The sequence below is a fragment of the Schistocerca nitens genome, chromosome 3, assembly GCF_023898315.1.
Source record: "Schistocerca nitens isolate TAMUIC-IGC-003100 chromosome 3, iqSchNite1.1, whole genome shotgun sequence".
NCBI lineage: Eukaryota > Metazoa > Arthropoda > Insecta > Orthoptera > Acrididae > Schistocerca > Schistocerca nitens.
Window position 1 is genome coordinate 693,912,022 of NC_064616.1, and position 14,510 is coordinate 693,926,531.

Below are 14,510 nucleotides of genomic sequence, written 5' to 3' on the forward strand. Positions count from 1 at the left end.
TATCACAAAATATGTGAGAGAGTGTCACGGAAATGATACAGGATTTGGGCTGGAAATCATTAAAAGAAAGGTGTTTTTCATTGCGACAGAATCTTCACAAGAAATTTCAATCACCAACTTTCTCCTTCAAATGCGAAAATATTTTGTAGACACTGACCTACATAGGAAGGAACGATCACCACGATAAAATAAGGGAAATAAGAGCTCGCACAGAAAGATATAGGCGTTCATTCTTCCTGTGCGCTATATGAGATTGGAATAATACAGAATTGTGAAGGTGGTTCGAAGAACTCTCTGCCAGGCACATAAATGTGATCTGCAGAGTATCCATGTAGATGTAGATAGAATGTGCTGAACGACTAGCCCGACACCGAGAAAAAGCTGCATGACGACCTACTCCATCTGTGGCTGCTGGTGATATGTTGGAGAGTGACTTCTTGAAAGCTAAATCAAAAGATCATTTTGTAACTTCTAGGTGATTTTGTAAAATACCTGAACAGAATGGCCCACAGTAGGGATTCAGTAGTTTCTGTGTCACAGATTGATGACGAAGGTAATACTGACCTCTGTAATATTAAAGTGGTCAGCAGTACTGACATTTTCAGTCTACATATGTACTCTGCTCATGTTCAATACCATGATGAAACTGGTGTATCCCCAAGTGTGATATTAGTAGCTCAAGTGAAAATGGAACTAGTTACATTCAAGGTGAATGATTCAGTACCTAGTGGTAGTCATGCCATTATTACAATGACATACTCAATTACAGAGAAACTGTCTCCAGATGTCAAACCCAATGGGCAAAATATTTCGATATTGTCTTTCATCAATACACTCAGTAATTTCAAGTCCAAATTGCAAAAGGACAATGCCACGGAAAGATCTGAGTTTAGCAATATAGATTCTAATATTTGAACCTACGTTTTAACTGAAATGTCTACCTTGAAATCAGATGATAAAGAAGACTTTGCCAAATAATTTGTTCAATACTGAGTACAAGTGGCTCAATATCTCAGCTAAAAATTGATGGTTATTACTTCTAAGGCAGACTCAAAACTTAGCTGTGTGGACAAACTTAGTGAAATATGCGCACAAGAATCTGAGCTAAAACTTGCAAAAGAGTTGGAAGTTAATGATACTGTTGGTGACACCTGCATTGAATAGGTAGAGGAAAAGCAAACTGCACACGTAGAAGTGATGTCTAAGGAATTATCTAGTATGTGAGCTAATATTATGCAAATGCAGAGTACTAGTTTTAATAATTATGTAATGGAGACAAATAGTATGCTGGACACTGAGCAAAGTGCATGAATCGTTTCAAAGTGTATAGGTGGCATGGCACATAATACTGTTGTTGATGAGAGACTGGTCAAAACTGACAAAGAAATCCAAATTATTTCTTGCAATGGGTAGAACAGCGTTTGTTGGTTGCCTCAGCAGAAGCCACATCTATTAGATGTTGTCAGTCCAAGAGTTCATAAATGTCCTGCTGGTATCTTGGTTGCTGCAGAAACAGATTTCTTTCATAGTAAAATGTCTGAAAGGTGACGCATTTTTGGAGAGCAGAAAGGCATCAGTCGGATCGTGGACCCACTAAAGGTTTTTGTGAGCACTAGTGGAAAGGAATTAAATACACTGACATGGGAATGGTCACCTAAATGTTTGCCACTGGTATCGAGGGAATGTTGCTTTTTTAAATTTTTAGAGGGTTAACTGCAGCATGTCCTGACCCGCACCCCCAAATAATTAAGAATGTTCTTACAGAGGGGCAGGGGGGGGGGGGGGGGCACATGCGCATGCACGATGGTGGCAATAAAACCACACAAACACGGAAACAAGATTATGGTAGGCACGTGAATACATGCATCGGCAGCAGGTGTCCAAACTCTGGCAGCGGTAAACACATAATGGGAGCCACAGGGAGGTGTCAGAATGTGGCAATCAGCATTTTCTCCATGAGCCTTTAAACTGACTAATGTTTTGGAATGAGATTGACTAGAGGTGATGGTTTCAGAGGTCTCTACAATTATGAAAAATTTAGAAGTTGAAGAAGATTTTGATGTGGATTAAAAGGACCTCTGAGACAAGTGTATAAGGGTCCGCATGGTCTGGTCGCTATCCAAATAGACCATTATGTTTGTTTGTTAGTTAGTTGGTTGCGTGTTCCATCGATCAATCGCACGGTACTGAAGCCATTATGATATGGAACGTGTCAAGTGCACAAGAAGTGCACATATGAAACAAAATTTTTTTAATATATAACAATACAGAGTTAAACATTAATATTTCTATTATTTACCCCATTCCCTTAAATGGCACAAAATGCATATACTATATTTATAGATTTATTTATTCCTATTCAAGAATTCATCTATGGTATAGAAGGAGTTGTCAAGGAGATATGATTTCAATTTATTTTTGAAGCTATTACTGCTATCTGCCAGACACCTTATTAAATCTGGTAATTTGTCGAAAATTTTTATAGCAGCATATTTTACACCTTTCTGTGCCAAAGAAAGGTTGAGCAAAGTATAGTGTAAGTCTGTCTTTTTTCTGGTATTATAATCATGAATATCACTTGTTTTTAAACTGGTCCATGTTGTTGAGAAAAAATTTCATTAGTGAGTAGATGTATTGTGAGGCTGTTGTAAGAATTACCAATGTTTTAAAAAGATGCCTACAAGATGTGCGACTATGAACCCCACACATTATTCTAACCACTTTCTTTTGAACAGTGAATACTTTTTGTCTAAATGTTGAGTTATCCCAAAATATTATTCTGTATGACATCAGAGAATGAAGGTACGCAAAGTATGTTAGCTTACTAATTTCTATATCCCAAAAATTGGCAATTATTCTGATCGCAAAAGTTGCTGAACCCACTTTAGGAGATCCAAAATATGAATTTTCCAATTAAGATTCTCATCTATATGTACACCGAAAAACTTAGTATGCTCTACCCTGTCTACTGACTTCTGTTGATGTGTTATATTTATTGAAGGAACTGTACTTTTTGCAGCAGAATATTGGAAGTACTGTGTTTTTTCAAAGTTTAGAGCAAGCCCATTTGCAGAAAACCAATTAGACATTTCCAAAGACCTTATTTGTATAATTTTCAATTGGACTTTCTTTTACTGGATTAATAATGATCCTTGTATCATCAGCAAACAGTGTCAGTTAGGCTTCCTGTTTCAGATAGGAAGGGGGGTCATTCACATACATCAAGAACAGAAGGGGACCCATGATTGAACCCTGTGGAACACCTAATGTAATTTCACTGCAGTTAGATGAAGTGGCAAACTTATTTAAATCACTTAACCCATATAAGGAAACGTTTTGCTTCCTGTTCTGTAGGTATAACTTAAACCATTAATGTGCTATTCCATTTATACCATAGAATTGTAATTTCTGTAACATAATGTCATGGTTCACACAATCAAATGCTTTGGACAAGTCACAGAAAATTCCTATCAGTGACATTTTACTATTTAAAGACTCTATTATGTGGACAGTGAAACTATATATTGCTGTTTCAGTGAAATAGCATTTTTGAAATCCGAACTGTGATTTACTAAGTATCCCATTACTGTTGAGATGGCTAACCACTAGAGTACATTGCTTTCTCGAAGATTTTTGAGAATGCTGTAAGCAACCATACTGGCCGATAATTATTGACATCTCTGGTGTCCCCCTTTTTGTAGAGAGGTCTGACAATGGCATATTTTTACCTGTCTCTGAAAATACCTTGTGTTAGTGATGCATTACATATGTGACTCAGAACATCAGCTGTAACTGCTCCACATTGTTTTAATATCTTATTAGAAATGTCATCTACTCCAACAGAACATTTATTTTTCAGAGATTTAATAATTTTACTTATTTCACAAGAGGTTGTTAGGTGAAAACTTAATCTGACTAAATTTTTTCAAAACAGACTCTTCCATGTACTGCCTAGCTTTTTCTTTTGAACTGTTCTCACCAATTTTTTCTCCTATACTTAAGAAATGATTGTTAAATACATTAGCTACTTGTGTACTGTTGGTTAGGATGGTCTCGTTCTCTTGAACAGTAATACTACCTACCCCAGTGGTTACTTTTCCTGTCTCCATTCTAACAACATTCCACATTGATTTGATTTTATTGCCGGAGTTGTTAATTTCTTCTCTAGCATGCATATTTCTTGATTTCTTTACAACTTTTCTCAGTATGTTACAATAATTTTTATAGTGTAAAACTACTTCTGAATCTTTACTAGTTCTTGCTGTCTCATACAGTTTTCTTTTTCTTTCTGAAGACACTTTCCTGTAGTAATTCAAGGTTTCCTTGAAAAGTGATGCCAATGGAATTTACCAATGGAATGTTCTTCCATTGAATTTGTTACATTTAGTAATTTTCCTTGGGAAACAATGTTCAAAAAGGGATTTAAATTTATCAAGAAATATGTTGCATTTATCATTAGCATTTGACTCATTATATACATCTCCCCAATTAACATTTCTTAAGCTTTCTCTGAAGTGCTCTATACATACTGGGTTGAGCGACCTCACTCTTTTACTTAATGGTTTCCGAACTGTACTCCCTGTTAGGTCTTGTAAGTCAATCAGTTGTGCATCATGGTCTGACAATCCATTTACTACAGGGAAAGCTTGTGTTTGTTTTACATCATCTTTCTGTACAAATACATTATCTATTAGTGTGCTACTGTCTTGAGCTGTACGTGTACGGAAATGGATCACCGATTCTACGTTATATGTTGTTAATAACACTTTTAGTTAACGCTTCCTATAAGAATTACTTAGAAAGTTTACGTTGAAATCACCACAGATTAATAACTTCTTCTTTTTGTCTGAGAGACAGCATAATAGGGAGTCAAACTTTTTTATGAACAGCTCCTAGTCTCCTAATGGGGACCTGTACACTGTTGCTAATATCAATAGTACATTATCTAGCTGAAGTTCACATGCACAAACCTCAAAGTGCTGATCAATACAAAATTTGTTTACTTCTACAGTTTTGCATTTACACTCTTGTTTTATGGAAATGGCAACTCCTCCTTTATCTATCCTACTTCTACAAGTGTAAGATGCTAAATTATATCCACTTATACTGACACTATCCACATATGGTGTTCAGACAGAGAGATTATATAAATCTCATTCTTATTTTTGAGATCATCTAACACACTGATAGCTCATCTACTGTGTTTTTTATTCCCCTGATATTTTGATGAACTATGTTGATACTGCCCATAGTTTTACCCCAATTAACCGTATGTGAAGTTTCTTTTATTCTATTTATCTTGATTGTCCTCTGTCTGGACTTTGGCTTTAACCTCAATTTAACTAACTAAAGTTGGAGAGTCCCAGAAACCCTGACCTAGGCAACACCATGGTTAAACTTGGCATGTGGAGATGGGAGTATCATGGTTTGAGTGACTTATGTACAGTGCAGGGTGAACTCCTGGATGACAGTTTCAGACTCTGTGACATTTCTGACAAAATAAAAAAGTATGGCGATTTCAGGATTGCAGTTTTATTCAATGAGTGTAAACAAAATACAGCAGGACAGGAAGTCAATGGAAGAACATTCCATTGGCAAATATCGGACATTTCAGATCTGAAAATGGACTTGGGAAATGATACAACCTGAGAATTCACCTGTGGGCCAGGACTTGGAATTAGGTAAGGAGGAACAATTGAAACACACAGAAGTAACCAAAGAGGAACATGTACCGATTTGTATTCAAAAGGAAATATGAATGCCAACTGTTCTTCAGGCTACACAGTATTTCTGCATTTCTGTTACACACATGGGAAGAGTGGTGCGAGGCACAGCACCTATGTGACTTGTTGCTTCACAACAGGCTGCTTAAGAAGTTCCAATGATTACCCCTGGTAAGAGTGGAAACTGAAAATTCTCCTGGTAAACAAGATTTTGATTGGAGAGCTGTGACAGATTTATCTCACAAAGATTATCTAGTGCCAACTGTTATTAATGCCAGTCCTATTGCACTAGCAACAGTAGGTAGGGTCAATTCCAAAATATTAATAGACAGCTGGTAGGAAATACCTGCAGTAGTGCAAGAGCATTTTAGTAAATTTCCACACAAAAAAAGGAAAGATGATAATTCTGGCATTGTGGGTCAAAATTTTTGGAAAGATAGGGGAACTGTCCAAAGCTATCAAGCATGAGGTGCTGCTTCCATTTCAATTTAGTAACACTAAGCTGGCATACACTTCTTAATTATTACACGTCTTAGTGTTGATTTTCTGAATTATTATTCTCGTAAATTCGATTTCGATGCATTTCAGCTGAAGCTACAAGTAGGTGCAACACACCAGTAAGTGACTTTTGTAAAATGAAAAGACCAGTGTTTGTGTCCCTCAGGGCTGACAAACAAAACCAACTTAGGGCTAAGATAGGTGAAATAATTTATGCAATGCATAGTGTTGGAGACCCTAAAGGAAACATTAAAGGAAATGCTTTTCAGAAACAGTGCAATATTTTCAGACTCTCGAGGAATAGTTAAAAAAAAAAAAAAAAAAAAAATCAAATGTATCTAGTAGTTTTTCCCCATAGAGATGTGTCACAAAAAGAAAGAAACAAAATGCTGGATGGGGGAATCACTTAACATGCTTGAAGTGAGTACAGCAACAATTTTTTAGTAGTTCTGGAAAACAATAGCAATGTACATTTAGTACTAAATGTTCAGACACTGAATGAGATGCGGAAACAGATGACAGACAGGATTAGACTGGTGAACTTCCACAAAGGTTTCACAGGGTGAAATTCTTGGCATTGTTGCATATTACTTGTGGTTATTGGAACCTACGGTTAGCCTCTGAGTCACAGAAGTATACAGTGTGTTTGTATGGGTGTTCATTGTGCTGGATGTTTACGGTTTTTACCAAATCCGCAGAGCAAAAGCCGAAGTGTTGATAGATGAGCTGGAAAAATATTATTTTGTTCAAATAGGAAAACCTCAGGTGCTACTTTTAGAAAATGGTCCAATGTTTGTAATAAAGAATGCGAGGAAATCTTAGAAATAGTTTGAGGCATATTAAAATTTCTCCTTATTTTCTGGAAGGCAACCCGACTGAATGTGTTATGAAAGAACTGAACAGGTGTGTAGAACATTTCACCTTAGGGGAAACACGACCTTGACAAAATTTTATTCTGGTATTTGAGGACATTAAAGGATTTAACAAACTGATGTTTTGGAGAACACCAATGAACATCATTGGAAAGGCAGTCAGTTATCTTGTGGGAAAAATATTGACCTGAGAGGAAATTGACAAACTAACCACAGAGAGAGTGCTACAGAAAGCCTATGAGCGGAAGAAGAGACATAACAAAAAGGCCAAAGCTACTATATTTCAGCCAGGAGATCTGGTGTTGATGAAAATTAAAAGAAAGATAGAGAAATATTTTGGGAAAAAAAAAACATTTTGTTGGCCTAGCATGGTCCTTTTCTGGTAGAAAGTTCTCCTCATCCAACTGCTTATCACGTAGTGTACCCCAAATCAAAATGGCCTTTTGGGTTAAGAAATGTGCTACATTTAAAGATGTATATTAATAAAATAGTGTAGGGGTGTTTCCTTGATTCTGGTAAGTCATAGTTCAGTGACTGTGTGCACTCAAGCTGGGTAGGACAATTGTTCTCTCCCTTGTCCTACTCTATTCCTCTGTGTTTTTAATGGTGCTTTTTTTCCTTCGGTATTTGGTTTTTCTTGGAGGCATATCTGACGTCAAAAGGATAAGAAAGGATCTTAGTGAAGGGCAGCCACAGAATATGAGTTGGGTGCGAAATATAAGGGAGTAATCTAGAGAGACCTAAATGACTTAAGGATAATGGTAAGTAGCCCTTGGTGTGGACATTCATGGAAGTGCATTGGTTAAAGATTTGTGCCAAGGTTATTGGCTTGCGAAGATAAAAAGTTAATTAGCCGAGGTGAAGGAAGAATGAAGCATGCAATCAGTAGTAAGTCTTGGACAAAATAATGCTATCTTGCTGAGTGACTGTGTAAATGATAAATACAGCAAACTGAGTATAAGGGAAGGACAAAGCTGCCATGAGTGCTAGGGATACATGCGTCTCAGTTCTATGGTCACGTATTTTGTAAAATGGAATGAGTTGCCTAGAGTGCTAGTGTAAGAGAAAATCAGTTTTTCCTGGTGGTTTTTAAATATAGTGGACTGAAAAGCCATGGGAACCAGTGTAAAACAGAAAACTGTAACAAACATAAAATTAAGATGAAATTGTTAACCTAAAAGTTGTGAAACACATTAACACAAAAGATTAAAGCCACAATTTTGAAATATCCAGGTCAAATCGGATTTGTTTATCATAATTCCTAAGAACATTGTAAAACTAAGAGAAACGCTTCCAACTCATCATATAGTGGAGCTGTTGAGTCGCAGATAGGAACAACAAAAAGACTGTCACAATATAAGCTTTCAGCCAACAAGGCTGTAGTCGAAAATAGACGACACACACACACACACACACACACACACACACACACACACACACACACACACACACACACACACACACACATGATTGCAGCATCTGGCAGCTGAAGCCACTCTCAAGTGTGTGGCTTCAGCTAGCAGAGGCTATAGTCATGTGTGTGTGTGTGTGTGTGTGTGTGTGTGTGTGTGTGTGTAAGTTCCGTTTGTCCAATTTTTTATGCATAAAATTGAACAGAAATAGAGCGAGACCCATTGGAGATGACACCCACGTGTCTAAACATGCTTGGGTAAAGAATAAATAAAAAAGGAAAGACACCATGTTTTGCAGAAGGTGAAGTTGTTTTCAACGCACAATTGCCCCCCCCCCCCCTCCCTTCACGATTCATATACGCATTGCAGTTCCACCATTCAGTTTAAACTGACAGTATAGTACCCTGTTCCCAAGATAGTTCTTGGTCCTTTTTATCAAAGAGAACAGTATGGGTGTCAATCGATAGGCTGAAGTGGGAGACATTGACGGAAGTGGGTGTGGGGCAGGTGCTAATAGAGATTGAGGTCTGCAGGGTTGTGGGATTGAAGAACATATTTTGCGAACAATTACCATCTACACAATTCATATTAGGTTTTCTTAAGTGGAGATCTTGATGGCACAGGTCATGAAGCAGCCACTGAAGTCCAGACACTTTTATGTTCAGTGACATACTCTATCACTAGATGGTCATGTTTGCTCTTGGCTGCAATTTGCTGATGGCAAGCAGCCACTGGTGGTCATGTTCAAGAAAAGGCTGTGCAGGAGGGATGGTACTATGTTACTTCAACTGTGACCTTTATTCTTTGAAATATTTGAATCCACTCACTCAGGACTTTGTAGTATCACAAGTACAAAACTCAGCTACAGAGGTCAGAAGCTGACAAAGCACTTCATGAATGCCGTATGTTAATAACATGACACTTCAATTCTCGTGAGTCACCAGATTACACATGCTATCAATGGAGATATTCAATTAAAAAGGTTAATTCTCTTGAACTACGACACTCATGAATAGAGCATAATGACTGAAGCAGATCACAAGTGGACCCTCCATACTGTAAATCATGGATTTTGATGCACTTCAAATATGTTGTAGAGGCTCTTACCGTGAGTACCTGGCTATTCAGTTTTTTTAGCGACGGTCCTTGGTTTTCGAGAAAATTGATTTTGAAGTTGATTGCATGCTTTGTATACCCGTAACGTTGCATATATTCTGAGGAAGTCAGCGTAGCGCAGCAGTAAAGGTTCATGCCTACCGCCATGGTGTTACCTTGTTCGAATCCTGCTAGTGTACTTTTGTTTGTTTGTTTGTTAGTTTGTTTCTTTTCTCCTTCAAAATCAACCGAATTTCTCAATTTTATTTCTAAGAATATCAACAAACAGTGTAAGTTGTGCGAAATTATAAAGATATGTTCAGTTACTAATTTTTTCTGTCATACAATGGTACAAAATCTTATTTTTCATTTTCCACATTGTTTGATGTGCCAAAACAATATTGTGAGTGATACTTATCATAGAAACAACCAAAGCACAAATTTTCGCAGAACCACGCGCATTTTATGAAAGCAACTGTCTTGCAGGTGCGCAGTTTCTTCATGAGCGATACCGGATAACACAATTCTTTCGCATTGAAAAGGATTTCTCTTTCATCCGCTAATTTTGATGCGAACCATGCGTATCTAATCATGCTTTCAAAATTAGGTGCGCTGAAATGATGTAGGATTAGCGAATGTAATTTTATCGAATCTTCCCTAGAAACAATCTCTCTATTGTCTTTCATCAAGTCGGGAGCATTCTGAATAATTTTCGTGATTTTTCACCTGTCGGTAAAAATGACATTGCAGGGCTGGCAATAATGAGTGCACTTTGGTGGGACCACTTGTAGGGTGCAGGTGCTCATCAGGGAACAGATGATCGTATGAAACTAACACCCAAGAAGTTCCATGCCACCCGAACTGATGACAGTCTTACTGTTAGAGAACACATGTTATGTTGAGACATTTACACCCCTTACTTACACTGTACACTAATAATTTGTAAGTTGTGACTCTTCTTTCAGCTTTTGTTTCATTATTTACAATACATTAAGATTAACTGACACTGGAGTTTTATTGCAGCCAAAGAGAAAAAAAAGTAGAATCATCCCTCAGAAAATACTGTTTTTCCTACAAAAAGGCTCCATTTTTTATGGAATATGGATATTACTGTCATTAAACACCTCTTGGAAATGTCCCAGGTGACCAGTACTTTAAATCAAGCAGCAGATAGATTAAGAGACCAACAATTCATTAAATGTTTTGGATACTGGGAACTTAAATGTAACATGGCTATATATAAACAGGATGAGATGGCTTTTACATAATGCTGAAGTTATAAAGAGAATATGATTATTTCAAAATACAAAAGAACGCATCTGCTAATAGCTAAAATACACTGTTCTAACATTATGGGAATCAAGTATGGAGGGACAATGTCAACAGAAATAAGAATGGACACAAATTTTAAATAGTGTTTCATTAATTAGGACAGCATGAAAATAGTGGTGCATAAACAGCATGAGTAGTGCAGCACAAAAAGAAATATCTAATTCACAGTACGGAAACCATATGAAAAGAAACTTGCATACCGCAGAAGAATTGACATCCCTTGGTGATGACACATCTAGGCTTGATTCTTCATCTTGACAAGTGCCATACGGAACTTCACTTTTCACTTTTGCTGGAAAAAATGAAATAATAAATTTCATGTATTGTCTTATATTTCGTCCACACTAAGAGAATTCACCTAGGAAAAAGAAAAGTAATTTACCATTTGTTAAAATATCTGAATCCGATGTTAAATGAGGAGGGAATGGCCGCTGAACTGAGCTACGATGCTCAGATGAGTTAATCATTCCTGATGAAGCAATGTTTGCTGCCTTTTTTTTCATACGTATGGAATGTTTGGGATACTTGTAATGTGTCTGCGTTGCTGATCCAGAAAGCTCTGGGTCACTTGCATCACTAAAATCTGACGGACTTTCACTTGCAACTGAAAATAAATATTTTAGTTATTACAAGCATTATAACACTTAGTAAAAATTGGCTGCTCAAATTAGTTAGTGCCTGACAGAAAAATCTAAGAAAAGTGAAAAGACACTATTAATTTTCAGCACTTAGATAATACAACTAATGCAATTACAAAATGTTACATGTTTTATTACTAACGGAACCAAAAGAAGAGTTCAACAAGGTTGATGAAAATTTCACACATGTCTCTTCCAACTCGTGCATACAGGCAGCAAGACGATAAAGAATTATGGAAAATCAGAAATGCATGATAAGAACGTGTTTCGAGCACCAAATTAACTTTCTGATTAATATTACTCCACATTCTTGATTCAGATGTAACTTTTGCAATGATGATGGCAGGTTGCAGCACAACACCTTGACTGAACTAAATGAGAATAAGTTTCTGCGAATGGAGGCAGTGACTCCAAAACTAAAAGGTCAAGTTACATTAATGTGACCGCTTGTCACAAACCTTTGGCAGCACAGATGTGTAGGAAAAGAGTCAATAACATTCTGGAAGGTGCCAACAGGGATGTGGAGCCATGCCAAGTCCAGAGCAATGGCCAGCTGTGCAACGTTTCTCGGTTGAGGATCCACGGTGTGAACAGCCTGATCAGATTCTTGATCCAGTTTAAATCTGGAGAATTTGGTGGCCAGGGAAGTATGGTAAATGCATCAAGGTGCTTTTCATACCACACATGTACGCTGCAAGCTGTGTGACATTTTGCAGTAATCTGCTGGCAGATGCCAATGTGCTGAGGAAAAAACAAACTGTACGTAGGGGTGGAAATGATCCCCAAGGGTAGATACATACTTGCATCGATCCACTGTTCCTTCCAGAATAGCGAGGTCACATAAGGAATGCCACGAAAACCTTCATCAGACCACAATGCTTCCACCTCTGGCCTGGACCTTTCTGATGATTGGTGCAGGGCCACGCCATACACACAAATGCCCATCTGTCCAATAGAGAATAAAATATGATTTATCTGTAAAGGCCATATGTCACCAGACAATGGATGTCTGGTTTCAGTATTGGCATGCAAATTCCAGCCTTAGTTGCCATGAACAGCAGCAGGTGCATAAACCAGGTGTCTGCTGTGGAGGCCCATATACAATAACGTTCGCTGAACGGTCGTTGAGACACTGTCAGCGGTCCCTTGGTTCATCTGGATAGGCAGCTGCTCAACAGTTGTATGTCTATGCAACATCTCCTTAGTTGTTACTCACTTCTTTCATCAATGGACCATGGTGCACCACAGTTGCCTCGGCACCAGTTTTGCATAATGTCGTGCATGATGTACTTTAACCACGACAGCACAGGAATAGTTTACAAACATAGCTATTTCAGAAACACTTCCACCCTTGGCCTGAAAGTCAATGATCTGCCCTTTCAGAAGTTTCCGCATTATGACAATGACTGCACTGTTTTCTGCGACACGCTTTACATACCCCCCCCCCCCCCCCCCCCCATTGCTAGTGCCGCCACCTTTCTTCTGTGCTAGTGCCGCCACCTGCTTCAATGTGAGACACTTTTGATAATTTCCACAACAAAACTCTGTCTCGAAATCTGGCAGAAAACCCACAGAGATTCTGGTCATACATAAAGCACACCAGTGGCAAGACGCAATCAATACCTTCACTGCACAATAACAATGGTGAAGTCACTAATGACAGCGTCACTAAAGCAGAGTTATTAAACATGACTTTCCGAAACTCCTTCACCAAAGAAGACGAAGTAAATATTCATGAATTCCAATCAGGAACAACTGCCAAGATAAGAAACATACAAACAGATAGCCTCGGTGTCGCAAAGCAGCTTAAATCAGTTGATAAATGCAAGGCTTCCGGTCCAGATTGTATACCAGTCAGATTCCTCTTAGAGTATGCTGATACAATAGCTCCATATTTAGCAATTATATACAACCGCTCGCTCACAGAAAGATCCGTACCTGAAGACTGGAAAATTGCTCAAGTCACACCAATACCCTAAAAGGGAAGTAGGAGTAATCCATTGAATTACAGGCCCATATCACTAACGTCGATTTGCAGTAGGGTTTTGGAACATATACTGTATTCGAACACTATGAAATACCTTGACGAAAACAATTTATTGACACACAGTCAGCATGGATTCAGAAAATATTGTTCTTGCGAAACACAACTAGCTCTTTATACTTATGACATAACGAGTGCTATTGACAGGGGATGACAAATTGATTCCATATTTTTAGATTTCCAGAAGGCTTTTGACCCCATTCCTCACAAGTGTCTTCTACCCAAACTGCGTGGCTATGGAATATCGCCTCAGATGTGCGACTGGATTCCTGATTTCCCATCAGAAAGGTCACAGTTAATAGTAATAGACGGAAAGTCAGCGTGTAAAACCGAAATAATATCCGGCATTCCCCAAGGAAGTGTTATAGGCCCTCTATTGTTCCTGACCTATATTAACGACATAGGAGACAATCTCAGTAGTTGTCTTAGATTGTTTGCAGATGATGCTGTCATTTAACAAATTGCAAAATGATTTAGGCAAGATATCTGTATGGTGCGAAAAGTGGCAGTTGACCCTGAATAACGGAAAGTGTGAAGTTATTCACGTGAGTAGTAAAAGAAATCCTCTAAATTTCAATTACGCGATAAGTCACACAAATCTGAAAGCTGTAAATTCAACTAAATACTTAGGGATTAGAATTACACATACCCTAAACTGGAACGATCACAAAGATAATGTTGTGGGTAGAGACAACCAAAGATTGTGATTCATTGGCAGAACACTTAGAAGGTGCAACAGGTCTACTACAGAGATTGGTTACACCACACTTGTCCGCCCTATTCTGAAGTACTGCTGTGCAGTGTGGGATCCGCATCAGATGGGACTGTCGGATAACATCGGAAAAGTACAAAGAAGGACAGCTCGTTTTGTATTATCATGAAGTAGGGGAGATAGT

General features: G+C 38.0%; 1 protein-coding gene across 6 annotated transcripts in view; it reads right to left on the reverse strand.

Annotated features, from left to right (window-relative positions):
• Window positions 1–14,510, reverse strand: part of LOC126248661 (rho GTPase-activating protein 190) — a 325,162-nt gene that overhangs the window by 52,525 nt on the left and 258,127 nt on the right. For all 6 annotated transcript variants that reach the window (XM_049949876.1, XM_049949875.1, XM_049949878.1 and 3 more), the window contains 2 exons: window positions 11,315–11,536; window positions 11,133–11,224 (listed from right to left, as the gene is read on the reverse strand). In XM_049949876.1, coding sequence (XP_049805833.1) covers window positions 11,133–11,224; window positions 11,315–11,536 — 314 coding nt within the window. The remainder of the gene's footprint in view (window positions 1–11,132; window positions 11,225–11,314; window positions 11,537–14,510) is intronic.